Genomic DNA, 19,660 nt, shown 5'->3' on the forward strand with positions numbered 1-19,660 from the left:
GTACCTACCCGCCATGTTTTCGCCATTAGAACTTTTGCTGAGCTGCAGAAGCGCATATTCTTGATATCATTATCGATAAATGGTTGCCCTTTGCTGTTAAATGACGGCCTGTTCCTGTCGTGGGAACATAGCCTTACGGTGCATATTTGTACCCCTATCACGGTCAACCTCAGGTTTGGTGACCCCATCACACAGCATCATAGGGATCTATGTATGATTCTGTGAGGTCAGATCCTCAAACCTGTGGTCGGGCCAGGACAATCCGCCACCATTCACTGTTGTCACCATTGTCCTATTCACATATATTAGGCCTCTGGAGATTTTCTCTATATCTTTGGCCATGTTTTGATAACAATATGCCAAATACAGCCCGCCATTTTAGTGCCTACTGAATTGACCATGTTAAAACTATAATAAAGAGTATAAAGAGACAGAAATTTGCAATTGCTTGTACATTGTTTTTCACGTACTTAGAAATTGTGTTTGGGCACCAGCGCTGGCGTAATATTGGTGGCAATCCACCAATTCTTTTAGGAGACTACTGGGCATTTGACTAGGGTCTATAATGTATTATTTGAATCAGGAACTGTGGGTGCAAATCTGTTAAGCAATAATGTTTTAGGATAGATGACATCAGTAACATTTATGGCTGGGGTCATTGGTAATGGAGAGTTTTATATATATATATATATATATATAATTATATATATATATATATATACTATATATATATATATATATATATATATATATATATATATATATGTGTGTTAGTGATGTTCTGGGTTACACTACTGGTAGATGACCTGGGCCTCTCGAATCGAATCAATGTGGCCCATAGTTTGAAAGCCTAAGGTGTAGAAGTGTCCCAGAAGTGTTCACCCAGAACTCACTGGGGGTAGGATCACTTCACTTTCTCTCTGTTCAAAGGTCCAACTAAATTTGGCCTGGCCTTTTGGGTAGCCTCTTATGAGGAATTTGTATACATTAAGCCAGGCATGTCACTGTGAGTTCACTCTCCACATTAATATGTTACAGGATCTTTGGTTCAGTGTGGTATACTGTACTTTTGTGTCATTGTCATGCTATTTCTGGAAGAAAGCTGCCATTTTTTTTTGAATTCTTGATAACCTGTTTACACTTTGGCAAATAAGGAAAATTGATACCCAACTCTTGCAGAAGCCATTTGATCCAGAGAGAAAGTGAATGTTTAAGGTCCCCATATACCTTTTGATCCAAAAAAGAGAGAAAATGAATGGTTAAGGTCCCCAAATACCTTAGACTTTTGTCAGCCAAAGCTGCCACTTACGGTGAATTTGGCCTCCAGTGTATGGTTTATAGGGCCGTCTAGAACAACCACTGACACATGATGTTGGTCGTGATAGGGGTCCTGGCTGTCCCCTTTGTTTAGGGAGGGTTTAGCTGCGGTTTAACCCTCCCTAAAGAGAACATATTCTGTACATCTAAAGGCTATGGTCACATGTAGTATGAGACCGGCCGCTCCGTGACTGTGATGGTCACGGAACGGCCGGTCTCAGCAAAGATAATCCCGGCCAATACTGCAGTACTGGCCACATGATCTTTAGCACCACTAAGTTCTTATGTGGGTGCATCAGTGAGTGCCCGCATCAGAACTCCCCACTGCACACAATGGAGCGTGCGGCCAGAGCCGCGCACTTCATTGTGTGCACTAACAGGCTCTCTGCTTTTTCGAAAATATACGTTGTGTGAACATAGCCAAATACTCTAAGTGACCTCTGTACATCTACTGTTCATTCACTACTGTACATGCTTCCAATTGCTGGCCTCAGCGGTGATACTAGTGACCAGTTATTATCATATGACAAATCCAAGCCCTCAATTATTTGAAGCAAATATGGCTGGAGATCTCTAGCCGTCTAACAATAATGAGAACCATATGAAGGACATAAGTGACCATACTCTGGACTGCTTAAAGGGGTTGTGTCACGAAGAACACTAAGTCTATACCTCCAATGAACAAGCATTTAGACTAGCTAATCCTGAATGTGCCTGCATTGTTTGATAACCTGTTGCCTTTGGTTATGGCCTGCAAGGCATCAGATGCTAAACTGCAAATATGTGTAACAATAAATAAGGTAGTTTAAAATACCCAAAGCCACTCGGCATTTGTACATTGAACAGTTCCTCAGCCTGCTGTCATAATTTACAGTAAAACAGTCCCCACAATATCTTTGATAGCCTTTACTTGTGTCAGGGCAGCATACTGAACGCGCAGTGTTCTGGGGCGCCATGCTCCCCCAATCTATTCTCAAGTTTAAGAGTAGACTGATGATTTCCAAGCAATAAGAGGGGTACTCCAGCAACAACAACAACAAAACAAAACAACAACTGGTGCCAGAAAGTCCCAGAGAAAGTGCCAAAAATCTTTTCTTCCAGTACTTATCGGCTGCTGTATGTCCTGCAGGAAGTGGTGCATTCTTTCCACTCTGGAGAGAGGGAGAGGATGTCTATGGGGATTTGCAACTGCTCTTGACAGTTCCTGTCAGGCTGGCAGCAGAGACCATTGTGTCAGACTCCAAAGAATACACCACTTTTTGAATGACATACAGCAGCTGATAAGTACTGTATGACTGGAGATTTTTTAATCAAAGTAAATTACAAATCTCTGCCACTTTTGGATACCAGTTGCAGAGTAAAGTTTTATTATTAAGATAGATACAGAATAGGCCAAAGGTAAGACTCCCTTCCTTCGCCTGGATCCACTTCCACCTTTGACACATTTTATGCTGCAGAAAATCTATATGAAAAACATATGTTCTCACCCTCAAATATTATATCAGTATCAAGACATGATGATAATGTCTTCAACTTTCCAGTGTTCATAGGTTCTACAAAAGAAAATGTTAGCTACACATGACAGAATCTGTGCCAATATGGTTGGCCTAGCTGGCACACCTAAGGGGTGTATTTTCTAGTATAGAAATATATATATATGTATAGCTAAGGCAGAAGGCTATATTTCATCCTCCTTTATCTGATATCAGAAAATGTAGGTCCACAATAGGAAATCCATGATGCAGATTTTTACAGAATCATTCATCACAATGTCATAGTGTAAGCTGACACCGAAGGATTGGTTGATATGCAACAATAAATCCAGAGAAGTCTATACCTGAACTGTGGAGAAGCAACACAATACAAGTATTAGACCAATTTATCAATATAGTCCTAGATTTAACCCTGAGTGCCAGACTTTGGATGACATACCCGGGACTCAGGAAAATCAGTCAATCAGTCTGAATAGGAGGGACAAGAGCTTGGCCAATGGGCATTATTCCGCAGCCATTAACAATAAAAATGCTTTGGGCTGCACTCAGTAAACTGCACCTACCTCTTCGCTGATGTGATTTTGTCCACTTTATGGCCATAACTTTACTGAAACATGTAGACACAGTCTATGGCTGCTCTCATACTCATCAAAAGCTAGAAGTGGATCAAACAGGAAGTAGATGTCCTTCCTTTTCCTCTTAAATTTCCTGTTCCTCTTGAATCCACTCTTAGGGCCCTGTTACATGGGACGATTATCGTGCAAATTATCGTTATATCATTCTAATTTAAATGATAATCCATTTGTGTAAATACAGACAATGATCAAACAACCAACTAGAAATCGTTCATTGGGTGCTTACACTGAAATCATTGTTAATCGTTTGCTAATCGTTCCCTGTAACTCCACATTGGTTCCCTCTAGTTCCACATTCGTCCACTAATTGTTCAGTGTAATTCCACATCGTTTCTTCATTTGCTGGGATGAGATGGAGTAAAGGCCCTATTTCGCAGGTCGATGCTGAGGAGGAAGTGAGTGCTGACCTGTCAGTTTAGTCCTTACTTCCTCCTAATTCCTCGCTCCATGTCTATGCTATTACACACACAGCACGTGGGGAAGAGGGACCCTGGGAATCCCTACAGGTCATAAAGGAGAGACTGAGATTTTTCCTCTTTTCAAATCCATTCCTGACTTTTGCTTCAAAAATCTATCAGATAAATCTCTCTGTGTAAAGGCACCCTTAGTTTTGGCTCAGAAATGAAAACATTTCTTGGGTGAGGGGTGAAGACAAGACATAAGCAGCTCATCATAAAGAAGCCAGCCTGCAGTATGTGTCTGTATAATACAGTTATTCAAAAGCTAAAATTTCTCCAAAGTCCTGTGAAAGTAAAGGAAACATTTAGTTGTACTTCTAAAGTTGTAGCATCTAAAAACTGTACAAGCAGTTATAATTTGCAATTGGGTGGCATGGGTGTTGGATAACCTATTAGTGAAAGCATTGAAGTAATACTGTCACCCCCCCCCCCCCCACACACACACACTCTCTGTGCAGTTCACCATCCACAAGCTCAGATGCTGCACATTCAATACCTGTATAAAACTTGTCATTGTCTTCCTACTGCTCTAAAGTTTGTCTATTTCATTGGTGGACAGTGTCACCTAGGAGGGACTTCATCGCAACTGCTGTGAAGCCCCGCCTAGGTGACACTGCCCACCGAACAGAACCACACATAGAATAAGGGGGGGGGGCAGTATCATTCTAAATGGAAATTTCCAGTTCCAGACTGAGGTTGGAAAGGGGAATACAATAATACATGTAATCTGAATGACCAGGAAAAATGTTGCATGTAATCTGCTGCTGCTGGCATGACAGGTGTCCAGGATGTGGCTTCTCTGGCTAAATGCACAAATCTTCCTGTATTGTGTTTCTCTGGCCCCTCCTCTCAGGTATGACTGATCAGTGGACGCGGCAGGGAAGCACTCAATAGAGAGTGGAGAGGACTGAGAGTTTAAGGTATCTTGCCTAGGTCCTTGCTGTGATTGCCGCATGACTGAAGAATGACGGTGGTCTCTGCCACCTCTGTCTAGGGCTGTCAGCAGTTTTACCCATCAATAATAACGATGGGTTTACACCCTATTTTCCAGTTAAAATGTTTGCAATTTACATTATTTATTTTAGTTATCATGCTTTAGATCAAAGCTATACTTACCAGAAATCCAGGTCCAGTCTCAAGGCAGATTTTCAGTCTTGTGCTGATTGGAAAAAAAATAAAAATAAAAAATGAAACACAGAAAGTTCCAGTCATCTGAGTACTCACTGAGGAAGTCATGTGATTGACCGTGACTCTGTGGAACTCCCTGTGTTTAGTGATCATTTAACCATGACAGAAGCTCCATTTTAAAAACCTAGAGATCTTTTAATAGATCTTTGAATAAAATATCATTTGGGTATTTGAAAAATAAAAATGTAGAGTGAATCTAGAATAATATTCAGGTTTTCTGTGTGTAAAGTCATATAGAAAATGTCAAATAAAAACTATAATCAACAATTAACAATCTGAGGGAGGGTCAGTTACTTTATCATTATAAGTGTTAACTTGTGTCTGTCTTCTTTCTTTTCAGATTTATTGGAAAATTATCCAGTCGCTCTGTTTCATTCCAACACATTATCATGAAAGATCATGGCTGCTTTGGGGATTCTTAGCTATGAAAAAAGACCTCTAAAAAAACCTCGTCTTGGGCCCCCTGACGTTTACCCACAGGACCCTAAGCAGAAAGAGGTAAAGATGTTTTGTATTCCTGCATTGGAAATTGTCACATTGGGGGAAATATATTGAAACTAGTGCATTGTAAAAGTTAGTAGTTGCTCATAAAGACCAATCTGTACACTTCCGTAACTTTCTAAAGAGCATCTAAAAAATTTAAAAAAATGTAATCCGATTGGTTTCTATCAACAAGCACTCCATCCCACCCAATGTTCTTAAAAAAGGGTTAAAGAAAAGCTTCTCATAGAGATGCATAGAAGAAGTATCTTCTAATATCCAAATGAATGGGATCTCGGAACACAGAAATTATGCTGCATCGTGGAATTTTTGTCAGTGCCCTAGTCCAGCCAGTTTAGCGTGTGCTGATCACTTTGCAAGTTTCTGTTATAAACGGGAGAAAAAAATTCAGCGTAAAATTAAAATGCCATCCATTAATTAAATAAAAAAAATGAATATTTTTGTTTCTAAAGACTGTATTACACAGCACAATATTCTATGTGATTGATCTGTTAGATCGGTGCTCGTTTACCTAGACTATTACTGAGCTCTACGATCTTGCAGCAAGGACTTTATATATATCGTTAGTGATGTCCGTACAGCCCTTGCTGCATATATTGAAAGTAATAACGTAATACATTACCTCTCTATGCTCCCTGGCTTCCTTCCATTGTACAGGCTTTTCCCCGCAACTGCCGCTGGCACTTCTAAGACGTCTCTGAAGTGACAACCCGCTTAGCCAATCACAGGCAGAGATGGGACAGAGCCCCAGCCAGGCATTGGCTGAGTGGCCTGTCATTGCAGAGACTGCTTTAGAAGCTTCAGCAGTGGCCAGTAAACTGGGAGAAGCTGGAAGGACACAGGGAATGTGGAGAGGTAAAGTATAGCTTTTATTATTTTCTCTGCACTTTCTTTGCCACTGACCACACACCTCTTATTACAGAGATTATTTTTAAACCGGCTGAAACATCGGCCGATGATCGGGTCCTCTGCTGATCATTGTCTTTATTACACAGGGCAATATTTGCCTGTATTAGCCTGATTTGGCAGATAATCGCCCCATGTAATAGGACCCTACATCTAAGCATATAGCATTAATTTTTCTGTGCTGTAGTAGACACATATCAGTGGTGACTCAGTACAGCATGAACCCCCAGCTGTGCTCTGTATGTCCAATTACAGGGCTTGATATATAATTGTTGTATACTACAAGTGACAGGGGATCTGATTATTTTTCATCACCTGCTCTCAAAATTCGCTGTCTATAGAACGTTTCCTTTCAGGTAGACTTACAAGAATGACTTAAAGGGGAAGCCCCCAGGAGATAAGTGGGCCAATAGGAGTAAGTGTAATGTAAAGTGGTAGCTCCCTGGAAACTAAAGCCATAATTATAAGCCCTGGGGAATATGCAGATTCCTCAGGTAATATAATGTTTTGTTAATATCATCACTTCTCCCTGGTCCCAGATGGGCATTTAAGCATCTGTAGTGTAGCTTATGTAAGCCAGCATTCCCTTCTGCACTGTAGATACTGACTTTACAAGTTTAACATTTCCCTACAGGTATGATGGAGACAAACAACTTTGTCTTTGTGACAAACCCTGCAATTTTAGCTTTGTTAGAATTAAATAACATAGGCGTTAACCAGATAGTGTGAAGAATCTTTGAATAGAATGAATGCTTAGAACCGGTCACCTACAATATAAATTTACCAGTTGCTAAAATATTTAAAATGACAATTTACATTGTTATTACTTTTGAGAAGTGCAAGAAATCACATCTACATTTCTTTGGGTAGAACTGTAGTCATAGCAGCTATACCAGGTGCTATGGGGTTATAACTCAAGTTCTGAAATGCTGTTCTATTATATGGAAAAACTTGTGGTGAGTGGAGGGGATTGTGCACCGCAGTCTGGTGCACCTTAGGAAAACCACAGGCAGTAAGCTTAGATTACGCTGGACCAAGCAGAGGGGAGTATATAATATTTATATAGTATAGTATATAGTATTTGTTTTGTTTAAGTTTCCACTGATCCACTACTTGCACACCTATCATTTGCACTTAGATAAGACTCATAAGGAATGTAAATAGTGATGTCACAGAGATGTGACTACAGACTCCAGACCCCCCCTTCCCGTTTCTGCAAAGCCAAATGCATAATGGGAAATGCAGGCTGCATTAGCAAATAATATTAAAAGGGAATCAAAATGGCAGTCAACCAATTCAAGCCTGATGAATTAAAATATATATATATATATAAGCCATACAAAAGAACCGTTACATTATTCCTAAATGGGGTATTTCACTGACACATAACTATTGATATGTGGCTACCGATGGTGAGACTAACAATTCCTTCCATACTTGTTATTATCTATTCAGTCTCCTTCCCCCAGTTCTGAGCTGCTGCTTTTTGCTGAAGACACAAAAATCTGTGTTAGCTTTTCTCTCTGTCTTCCCCTCCCTTTCAAGAAGGCTGATGTAAACAAATCCCTGTCTGCAATTTAACCCCTTAAGGACAGAGCCCAAAATGGCCTTAAGGATGGCGCCAATTTACATTTTCGTTTTTTCCTCCTCGCCTTCTAAAAGCTATAACTCTTATTTTTCCATCTACATGGTCATGTGAGGTCTTCTTAGAAACAGTTGTACTTTGTAATGGCGTCTTTTAATCTACCATAAAATTAATAACGGAACCCCCAAAATATCATTTATGGGGTGAATTTGGGACAAATAATGCAATTACGCAAAGTTTGGTGGGGCTTCCGTGTTTACGTAATGCACTTTACAGTAAAACTGACATTTTATCTTTATTGTATAGGTCAGTCTGAACACAGCGATATCCATGTTTACATAGCTTTTCTAATGTTTTATTATTTTTATTAACAGTAAAACTTTTTTTTGCAAATAGGTATATTTAAAAGGGCCCTATTGTAACACCTATAGCGCAATTATTGTTTTTACCTACGGGGCTGTATGGGGCGTCATTTTTTGTGCCATGATCTCTAGTTTTTATTAGTACCATATCTGTTTAGATCTGATGTACTGATCACTTTTTTATTAATTGTTTTATATATATAAAATGTAATAAAAAATCTGCGATCCTGGCACTTTTTAAACCATTTTTTGTTCACGCCGTTCACCGTGCGGCAATAATATTGTTTTATTTTAATAGAGTGGAGGATTATGTACGTTATGGCTATGTTCACACTGCGTATGAGTCCGTCCGTAGTTCGTACGCCGCCGTACATGTGCGGCTGAAACTACAGTTATGCTTCTCTAGCTTGTTTCGAAGCGATCTGAAACAGGTCATTTACTTGGAAATCTTCGCCCAGCCCCGTAAATGACACAGAACCTTTTGGATCGAAAAATCAAGTTCAATTTGGCTGAAATAAGTACTTTGTACGGGACCGCATGGAAATCCACGGCCGTGAGTTTCAACATTTCCGTCCTCAAACAATAGTCTTGTTCATTTTTCACGGCGCCGTATATGATCCGGCCGTAAGCTCATACGTAGTGTGCATTGTGCGGGCGTATATCGTATACTTTCAAGCGAACGCATCAACCTCAAAACTACGTGCGCATATTCGCGGTTCGCACTATGGCCGGAAACATACGCAGTGTGAACATAGCCTATGGTATATTATATGTTTATTTATTTTATTATTTTTATGTGTTTTATTTATAAAATGGGAAGGGGGGGCTAGACTTTTTTATTGGGAGAGGGGCTTCGGGGCATTTTTTAAAACATTTATTAATTTATTTTATTACACTTTTTAAGCCCCCCTAGGGGAGTATTACATACATATAATAGATTGCTCACACTGATCACTGCTATGCCATAGCATAGCAGGGATCAGTGTTGTCGGCAATCTTCTGAGCCTGCCTGAAGACCAGACTGCACGGAGGTAAGCAGTATACCTCCTACAGTCAGGCCATGCGATCGGGACCCCCACAGACACTCTGCGGGGGTCCCGATTGGAAAGTAACAGGAGATTCTCCTGTCACCATCACTTAAACGCCACGGTGCGATTGCAGCGTTTAAGGGGTTAATGGCGGGCTGCCTTGCGATCGCGGCGGACGCCATTGAGGGTGACTGCCTGGCTGCTCATAGTAGCCAGTCCTCACCCGCTATGAAGGGAGCTCAGCTCCTGAGCTCGCTTCATAGCACGGCCCCCTGGCAGGGCGTACATTTACACCCTCCTACGTTAAGGCACAGCCTGCGGGGGCGTAAATGTACACGTTAAGGGCTTAATGTAGCAAATGTGTAATGCTGATAAGATTATTCACAGTGAGTTCATGAGTAACTTGACCTCAGATTAACCCTCCTGGCTTTATAAAGAAGCTACAAAGTTGCAGATACAGCCTGCCAGGGACTTGTTTACATCAGTCGTTTTTGGAAGGGAGGGGGAGTAGAGGAAGACAGAGAGAACAGCTCACAGTGTTTTGTGTCTTTTTTTCCATTTATGTGATTATGGAAAACATATTTTTTATTAGAATAATTTTTAAAAGATTCTCCGGTGTACAGGTATCGCTTGTTATGGCAGCCCTGCTGTTCCTTTGATACTGCCACCCAGTACAGTGTATGCTGTTGGTGTAGTGATATCTGATAATTGCATCAGCTCTAGGGAACATTGTATGGTGGTTGGAGGCCTTTTGGGTATGATAGTTCTGATGGGGGTAGTAGTGTTCTGTGGTCATGTTACATTTCTTCATAGTCACAGTGACTCCACTAGTTTTCCCACACTCCCTTAAGCTGGAATGTTGACACTGGGGGTGCACAAATGATGGTTGTGATGTTGTTCCTCTGGGGAAAACCCTGTGTAGTGTCTGGACAGGTGGCATTTTAAGGTGCCCATGAGAGATAGGTGCAAGGAGGACACCGATACAATGAAACTTGAATAAACTCACAGGTTTTTTTTATTGGTGATGTTAGATTTCTTCACATAGGGGACACAGATCTTGACAAAAATTACAATCAGATTTATACCTGCATAATAATAATATTTATTTGTATAGCGCCAATTGATTCCGCAGCGCTTTTTTTTTTTTAATACATACAGTACAGAGGTTACATAATACACAGTTAAATAATTAAAATAAATAAAAATAAAATAAAAATACAAAGTGTAAACGAGATTTGCTTGTTGGAGCTTACAGACTACAATTTGGGTCGACATCAGGCACCAGTGCTTTATTTGTCCATGGTCCAACCATTGTACATAGTTGGAAAGAACAGGATGACCCAGTCACATGCCAATGTCTGACTGCAAGTAAAACGTATAAAGTGCAGAAACCATCAGAGATATAGAGTGAGGGAACAATAGAAGGGGAAACAATTTTAGAGAGTGTTATCAAGCCTAAAGACATAAGCTTGAAAATGTGAGTATTGGGTATGAGTCTGAGTTTTTTGGGTAGGGCATTCCAGAAAACTGGTGCATCACGAGAGAAGTCTTGGAGAAGGGAGTGGGAGGTTCTGATTATCGAAGATGTTAGGGTTAGATCATTAGCAGAGCGTAGAGCACGGGAAGGATGGTAGGTGGAGATGAGGGAGGAGATGTATGGATGCAACTGGAGCAGGGGAAGGGCCCTATTACAAGGGACGATTATCGTGTGAAAAATCGTTATATCGTTGGAATTTAAACGGTAATCGTTCTGTGTAATTGCAGGCAGCTATCGAAAAATCTTTGTATGTTGTTGATCGTTGATTTAGATCTGAACCTAAAAATAACGCTAATTGTTCGCTATAATTCCACAATTTGTTCGCTCAAGTTCCGCATTTTTTAACTAATCAGTCAGTGTAATAACACATTGCGCATTGTTTTCCTGAGATCAGAAGGAATAAACGATCGTAATAACGATTGTATCTAACGATTATCGTTCTGTGTAACAGGGTGAACGATTTCAGGTTAACGATATACAATCTCGTTTGCGATAGTTTATCGGTAGTCGTTAATTGTTAAAAATCGCTCCGTGTAATAGGACCCTAAGCCACAAAGTTGATTTATACTAGAGTACCTGGAATCTGTTCCCCCAAACCGTCGGATAGCAGCTTTTAATCCAAGATCTGTTCTGGGGTACATTCGGCAGGTAATGCAGTTATTGTCCTAAAAAACAACTTTTAAACTGGCAGCCCTGTGCCCAATGGCCGGGGCTTAGATTGTGTATGCAATAGGCTGGCACAACCTCTCTGTCCCTCCTCCCCGCCCTCCTCATTAGGAATGCTCCAGGCAGATTGTCTCCTATTCATCAGCTGTGTCAGCCCGACACATGGGCTGGATCGTTAAGCCACCTGTGCAATGTTCAGACAGGAGAAAATGTTCCAGTGGCATTCCTAATGATGAAGAGGGTGGGGAGGAGGGATGGTGCAAAGTTAGGGCACAGATATTCTAAGCCCGGTACAAGTGGTTTGGGGGGGTCAGATTGTTGCTACAGAGTCGCTTTAAATCACATGCTGGTTCAGCAATTCTCATCTGACAAACTCTCTCCCAACCCAGTGGAGAGGCAATCCTGCAGACCTTTCAGAAGAGAAGATCCTGACTACTTCCTCACCCTCAGGAGGATTTCTAGCAATTTGTATGTGCATACTTACCCTTCTGCTTGTAGCCATGCTGGATACAATGCAGTTGTAGTGTAAACACATAATAAAACAAACAAACCAAATATATATATATATTTATATATTATATATCATACATAAAACAAGGCACTAACTGGATGACAGCCAACCGCAGGCCCTACAGGGATCCCAGGGTGACACTGCATAATACGATATTATACTGAACAGTTCTCTTGTGATGTTACCCACATCACATCATGTTGTAGATGTGGTCAAAGTGCAGGGTGCGGAGGGGGTTTGGTCATGACAAAAATGTACACCAGCTCAGAGCTGGCGCCGAATCTCATAATTGGAAGATTTACTAAGGCATAGGCCTCTTTATAGAGCCGATGGTGCCGGGATTTAGGTAAGACCGGCATACAGATGCGCCCATCTAGATAAATCCTTGCCATAGTGTATATGTACTGTATAATGGGAAGGAGCAGCATATAAGGAGGCTAGGTTGCTAAATGAATGTATCTGCAAATATACTTAACTAGATGAGTCCTACAAGTTTATCTATGTTAGTTGAGATGGGAATTAAGGTTAATGTAAATGATTCTCTGCTAATAAATTCACTTGTTTGAAGAGTAACACAACTTTGCCTCCGGTGGACTGACAATTCTCAGAAATTACTGGCGAGGGGCTCGGTGATTTACAGTATATTTATTACAGAGATGTAGCCTTAGGTAAGGGTATACAAGACAGAAAATTATTGCATTTTATTCAAGGTTCAAACTGATACTGTCATTAAAATGCTGTTTTTCCATTTTTATTACAACTTTTAAAATAACATATTTCTGTCAAATCTTTAAAGGGGTTCTCCAGGATTAGAAAAACAGCACCACCCCTGTCCTCAGGTTGTATGTAGTATTACAATTCAGCTCCATTCACTTCAATGGAACTGAGCTGCAAAACCCATACCCATAGGCTATGTTCACACTACGTTTAAAAGCATCTGTTGCATAGCAATGGACACTGTTGAACAGCCGGCCACCAGGCTGCATTCAGCCTGTTCCTGCCGCTAATACCTCTGTATCGGCTGCAGAAATGTTCTTTTCTTACAGTTGACTTGTGGGCACCGCCGGGTGTACCCGCAAATCAAGTAACCATTCACTTCAAAGTAAAGTACGGCCGCCAGCCGACTTTACATTATGTGAACAGCTATTATTCCGGGCGCTGTTCGGTGGACAGCGTCCGGAAACGATAGGCAGGTACATTATTTTAACACCTGTCCTAAAGAGCGGGCGTTAAAATAACAATGTGTGCATACACTGTGTGACTTCAATGCAATGCCTCCCCTGCAGTAAAGAACGGACGCTGATTCCATTGCAATCAGCGTCCGTTGTTTACTCAAAAATAACGTTGTGTGAACATAGCCATACTGAGGACAGTATTTGTGAATTTTATGATTCCCACCAATGATTTATCAGCTTTTTCTTAAAGCTGACATATGACTGACCAGAATGATTTTACATTCACTACTGACCAATGGTATTCATGATTGTAAAAGAAAAAGCATGATGTAATCTTTACCCACGCTTGTGCCTTAGAGGTAAGGAAACCTATGATTCAGCATAAAATGCACTATTTTCTGGGGCACACAAAGTCCACGCAACTGCCTAGTACTTTCCTGGGGCAACTGTACCGTTTTGTATAAAAATGATGCTAGATGCTTTTAATGGTTTTTGAAAAGATTTAGTAAAGACCTGTGTTTCAGATGCCAGTCTAAATATAAATCCCCTCTCCATAGATTACACAGGGCTTAATGTAAAAGAGTTGAGATTTCCTGATAATGAGCAGTGAATGAGAGAGAGAAGTGGGGGGGGGGGGGGGGGGGGGGGGGACCTGGGGAAAGTCTTTTTGAATGCGGACAATGGCATATTTGCCTAATAAACCAAATTACAAAGTTTCTTAAAATAGCCTGTACTATTCATTTCTACCAAAAAAAATAAAATTAAAAACGACAGTGACATTTTAATCATCTTCAAAATGTTTCTGCACCTTGACTGGAGTAGTCTGTTGTAAATTTAGCTGGTTGGATTTGGAAACAAACATGTATAAGGTCTGTAAAAGGCCTACAGGAAGAACTTAGAGATTGTGCAGGAACAGATCATGAGAATTGTACAAGAAAAAGTTCTTTTGCGGTGAAAGTTCCCAAGAGCCGAAACCAAGTAATTGAGGCCTTGGTAAGAGAGGTGACCAAGAACCCAATGATTACTTTGGCTGAACTTTAAAGATCATGTGAGCAGATGGAAGAAACTTCCACAGATCTGGGATTTATTGCAGAGTGGCCACAAAATAGGCTTTCCTTAGTGAAAGACACATACAAGCACCTAAAGAACTCCCAGACTGTGAGGAACAAGATTCTTTGGTCTGAAACCAAGATTGGATGCAATGCATGGTGGTGGCATCATGATATAGGGGTGTTTTTTAGCGGCTAGGATAGGGTGATTGGTCAGGGTTGAGGTAAAGCTGAATGGAGCAAATACATACTGTATATATTCTAAATGAAAATCTCACCCAGAGAGCTCTGAACCTCAAAATGGTCTGAAGGTTTACTTTCCAACAAGACACTGATCCTAAGCACACAGCCAAGACAGGAGTTATTAAAGACAACTCTGTGAATGTCCTTGAGTGACTCAACTAGAGCTCGGACTTGGTGAGACCTGACAGTGTCTGTCCACCGACTGTCCCCATTTAAATTAACAGAGCCTGAGCAGTTCTGCAGAGAAGAATGGCAGAAAATCCCCAAATTCAGGTGTGAAAATCCAAGAAGACAAGAGGCTGGAATTACTGCCAAACATACTTTAACTAAGTGAAGGATCTCAACACTTACGTCAAAGCAATATTTTAGTTTTACCTTTTTAATAAATTAGGAAAGATTTTTAATATTTTCTTTTCACTTTGTCGTTAAGGGAATAGATTACAAAATAATAAGGAGGATTTTTATTTTAGCACAAAAAAATTGTAAACAAAGCGAAAGGGTCTGAAGACTTTCCAAATGCATTGTATGGTACAAACCAATTCTAAAGATGATAATCCAGAGTACATTGGCTATAAGGCAATTAGTGTTACAATGTTCTATCTCTGTGCCGACCAGTCTGAGATGTGAAAGATCAGTAAGCAGGAACTTATGAGAAGACTATCTATCTATCTATTGGTCCTTTTACACGGAACGATTTATCGTTCGAATTTGCACGATAACGAATGAATTCGCACGATAATCGTACGTGTAAACGCAGCGAACGATCAAGCGACGAGCGAGAAATCGTTCATTTTGATCTTTCAACATGTTCTCATGTGTGACATAGGCTTAAACTATCGCAAAACGATCACATAACGATTTTTCCGTACGATGTATCGTTCCGTCTAAACGCTGATCGTTATAAAAAAAAAAAACATTGTTCATTCAAAATCGTTAATCATGCGATCGGGCGAATTATCGCTCCGTGTAAAAGTACCATAACTCTCTATCTATCTATCTATCTATCTATCTATCTATCTATCTATCTATCTATCTATCTATCTATCACCAGGTCTAGCTTTATAGAAAGTGGGGCCCAGGCAACAAACCAAGAAGGGCACCCTCACGTACCAGTTTTGAACAGGTTAGGAGACTGTATTACTCTGCATTGTTGGGCATTACTACAAATGTCAGTGAAGTGGGAAGTATTTCTGTGCTACTCTTAGGCCACTCCTGAATTTCCTTTGAGGCCCAATCTTTCATTCCAGGTATATGTATATTTTACATGGTAATGGTTACTCATCAGCATCTAAAACTGATATCCAGACTAAGAATCCACATGCAAATCTGCGCATTCTATCCATTCATGACGTGTGAACATACCCTGTGGACGGTTTCTTTGCATGGAGCCCTTTGTGTAAGGGCCCGGTTCACATTCTCATTAAATTAGCATTCATGGACAGTATTTAGCATTTACATACTAATTTTTTTTGTTATTTTAATATAATATATATCCTAAGGTGGAGGTGTTTTAAATTAGCCCCACCCCCTTTACCTGCCAAGATACACGCTTCCAGCAGGTGTAGATCTGATCAGGACCATGATTTAGGGTCCTATTTCACGGGCCAAGGAGGGCCCGATCAACGATGTAAACGAGCGCCGCTCGTTTACTGGGCCTATTCCACAGCCCGATGATCGTTGAGCGAGGGCTGCAGGGACATCGTTACCGATGTCCTTGCAGCCCTTGCAGCATACATTACCTGTCAGCTCTTCTGCTCCGCTCCGTCTTCCTCCCCGGGTCCCGCGCGCTCTGGCTTCAGAATGGCCTGTCAGCTGACAGGCCACTCAGCCAATCACAGGCCGCGGGGGTCCTGGCCTGTGATTGGCTGAGCGCTCCGTCAGCTGACAGTCCATTCTGAAGCTAGAGCGCACGGGACCCGGGGAGGAAGACGGAGCGCAGGAGAAGACCTGACAGGTAATGTATGCTGCTGCTGCTGCTTCTCAAAACATCGGTCGTCTGACCGTGCACCGCTATTCAACCGTATCAATGCGCGGTGGGGGAACTATGATTTTAGGTCTGGCCCTAAATGAACGATCAGCCGATGACACGATCATCGGCTGATCGTTCTCTCTATTTCACCGAGCGATAATCGGCCGAATCGGGCCGAATCGGGCCGATCCGGTTGATTATCATTACTGTGGAATAGGGCCCTTACCTTTGGAAATGACCCCCCCCCCCTCACACACACACACACACACTCCTGTGTCCTGACAAAAGAAAACTTCTAGCATGTGTGGTAGATATATCCACAGTAAGTGAAATAATACCTGCCTGGCATAAGCATATATCTACCCTAAGATAATAAGAAAGGAAATACAAAAATGACAGAATAGATGGACCCAGTGGTCTTTTTCTTCTATGTTTCTATGTGTCTAGTGTCTACCACTTCCCTGCTGCTGCTGTCATATATGGGAGACAATATATGTATACTTCTGAATCCTGCTGGACCTACAGTACTTCTGGCTTTGGCTTAAAAACTGCAGTGGCATTATTCCAAAAACAGCAACCTTTAGGGTACAAACCCACTTGGCGGGTCTGCAGCGAGTCTCCTTGCTGCGTTTTTGCAGCGAGACTCGCTGCAGATCCCAGCCCTATACTTTCATTAGCAGAGAAACTCGCAGCAGGGATGTACATCCCTGCTGCGATTTTGTCTGCAACCCTACCTTTACCGGGTCCCCGTTCCTGCTTGCTTCGGGGCTCCCAGTGTCTTCACGGCCCGCCCGGCCAATCAGTGCGCTGCGGCAGGGCGGCGCACTGATTGGCCGGGCAGAACGTGTCGGGAGCCGCCGAAGCAAGCAGGAGCGGGGACCTGGTAATGTATATCCTGCCCGCCCCCCCTGCAGCCCCGATCGCCCCCGGCCGCATGATCGCCCCCTGCACCCCCCGGCCGTACGATCGCCCCCCACACCCTCCGGCCGCATGATCGCCCCCCGCACCCCCTGGCTGTACGATCGCCCCCCGAGGCTGTACGATCGCCCCCTGCAGCCCCGATCGCCCCCCGCAGCCCCCGGCCGCACCATCGCCCCTCGCAACCCCCGGCCGCACCATCGCCCCCCGCAGCCCCCGGCCGCACCATCGCCCCCCGCAGCCCCGATTGCCCCCCGCAGCCCCCGGCCGCACAATCGCCCTCCGCACCCCCCGGCCGCACGGGCTGCGGGGGGGCGATCGTGCGGCCGGGGGCTGCGGGGGGCGATCGTGCGGCCGGGGGGTGCGGGGGGCGATCGTGCGGCCGGGGGCTGCGGGGGGCGATCGTGCGGCCGGGGGCTGCGGGGGGCGATCGTACGGCCGGGGGGTGCGGGGGGCGATCATGCGTCCGGGGGGTGCGGGGGGCGATCGTGCGGCCGGGGGCTGCGGGGGGGGGGGCGATCGGGCGGCCGGGGGCTGCGGGGGGCGATCGTGCGGCCGGGGGCTGCGGGGGGCGATCGTGCGGCCGGGGGCTGCGGGGGGCGATCGTGCGGCCGGGGGCTGCGGGGGGCGATCGTGCGGCCGGGGGCTGCGGGGGGCGATCGTACGGCCGGGGGGTGCGGGGGGCGATCATGCGTCCGGGGGGTGCGGGGGGCGATCGTGCGGCCGGGGGCTGCGGGGGGGGGGGCGATCGTGCGGCCGGGGGCTTCGGGGGGGCGATCGTATGGCCGGGGGGTGCGATCATGCGGCCGGGGGGTGTGGGGGGCGATCATGCGGCCGGGGGCTGGGGGCGATTGGGGCTGCAGGGGGGGCGGGCAGGATATACATTACCAGGTCCCCGGTCCTGCTTGCTTCGGCGGCTCCCGGCACGTTCCGCCTGGCCAATCAGTGCGCTGCCCCGCTGCAGAGCACTGATTGGCCGGGCAGGCCGTGAAGACACTGGGAGCCCCGAAGCAAGCAGGAACGGGGACCCGGTAATGTATAATGTCCGGCGGCTAGGGGGTTAATGGGGCGGGCTGCAGACAAAATCGCAGCAGGGATGTACATCCCTGCTGCGAGTTTCTCTGCTAATGAAAGTATAGGGCTGGGATCTGCAGCGAGTCTCGCTGCAAAAACGCAGCAAGGAGACTCGCTGCAGATCCGGCAAGTGGGTTTGTACCATTAAAAAGTTTTCTAGTGCTTTTTTATTGATGGCCCATGGTACCCACTCATACAGTAAAAGAGAAATTAACGCAGACGGCACCATTTATTGTGTAGTGGCTGTGCTGGGTTCCTGTAGCTCAGCACCTTTGACCTTCTGATCGGCAGGGGTGCTGGGTTTTATATCTCCACCATTATATACTGATGGCCTATCCTGGAGATCTGTATATGACCTATAGATGTAATAAGTAACAGCAGCTTCTTTTTTTCTTCTCCTTATTATAGGATGAACTAACTGCTCTGAATGTTAAACAAGGATTCAGTAACCAACCAGCCTTTTCTGGAGATGAGTATGGATCGGCCAGGAACATTGTCATTAATCCATCTAAGGTAGTAATCTTTTATGTTTGTATCACTTGCATACCACATTAAACCTTGTTTAGCCAGTGCTGACCTTGTGTGACCAGTACGACGGAGCACATTATGCCTTCTACCAGGATAGAGGGCGCCAACCTCCCCTAGCACCTATGTGGCTACTGATATAGTGATAACACACAGTAAATGTCTTTGTTCTATTGAATATCTGTGGCTATAATGTTTATTCCAATGCGCCAAATACTACTGCATCAAGGCTTCACTTCCTGGATAAAATGGTGACGTCACGACCCGACTCCAAGAGCTGTGCGGGCTGCTGGAGAGGATGATGGCAGAGGGACTTTGAGGGACACAAGGCACTGGAGGGACACTGAGCATCCCCCTGCCATCATCCTCTCCAGCAGTCACAGCCCGCAGAGCTCTGGGAGTCGGGTCGTGACATCACCATTTTATTCAGGAAGTGAAGCCTTGATGCAGTAGTAAGTGCAGGGAAAAAAGCACTTTATGTGCATTTCCCGTAATAAATGTATATTGGTAATTTGTATAA

The 19,660-nt window shown here is 43.8% G+C and overlaps 1 protein-coding gene across 1 annotated transcript in view; it reads left to right on the top strand.

The window, feature by feature from the left end:
- Nucleotides 1-5,490: 5,490 nt before the first annotated feature.
- MED12L (mediator complex subunit 12L) overlaps nucleotides 5,491-19,660 on the top strand; it is a 393,418-nt gene continuing 379,248 nt past the window's right edge. The window contains exons 1-2 of the mRNA XM_069975432.1: nucleotides 5,491-5,589; nucleotides 19,024-19,128. Coding sequence (XP_069831533.1) covers nucleotides 5,491-5,589; nucleotides 19,024-19,128 — 204 coding nt within the window. The remainder of the gene's footprint in view (nucleotides 5,590-19,023; nucleotides 19,129-19,660) is intronic.

The sequence above is a fragment of the Dendropsophus ebraccatus genome, chromosome 6 (assembly GCF_027789765.1).
Source record: "Dendropsophus ebraccatus isolate aDenEbr1 chromosome 6, aDenEbr1.pat, whole genome shotgun sequence".
In the NCBI taxonomy this organism is placed as follows: domain Eukaryota; kingdom Metazoa; phylum Chordata; class Amphibia; order Anura; family Hylidae; genus Dendropsophus; species Dendropsophus ebraccatus.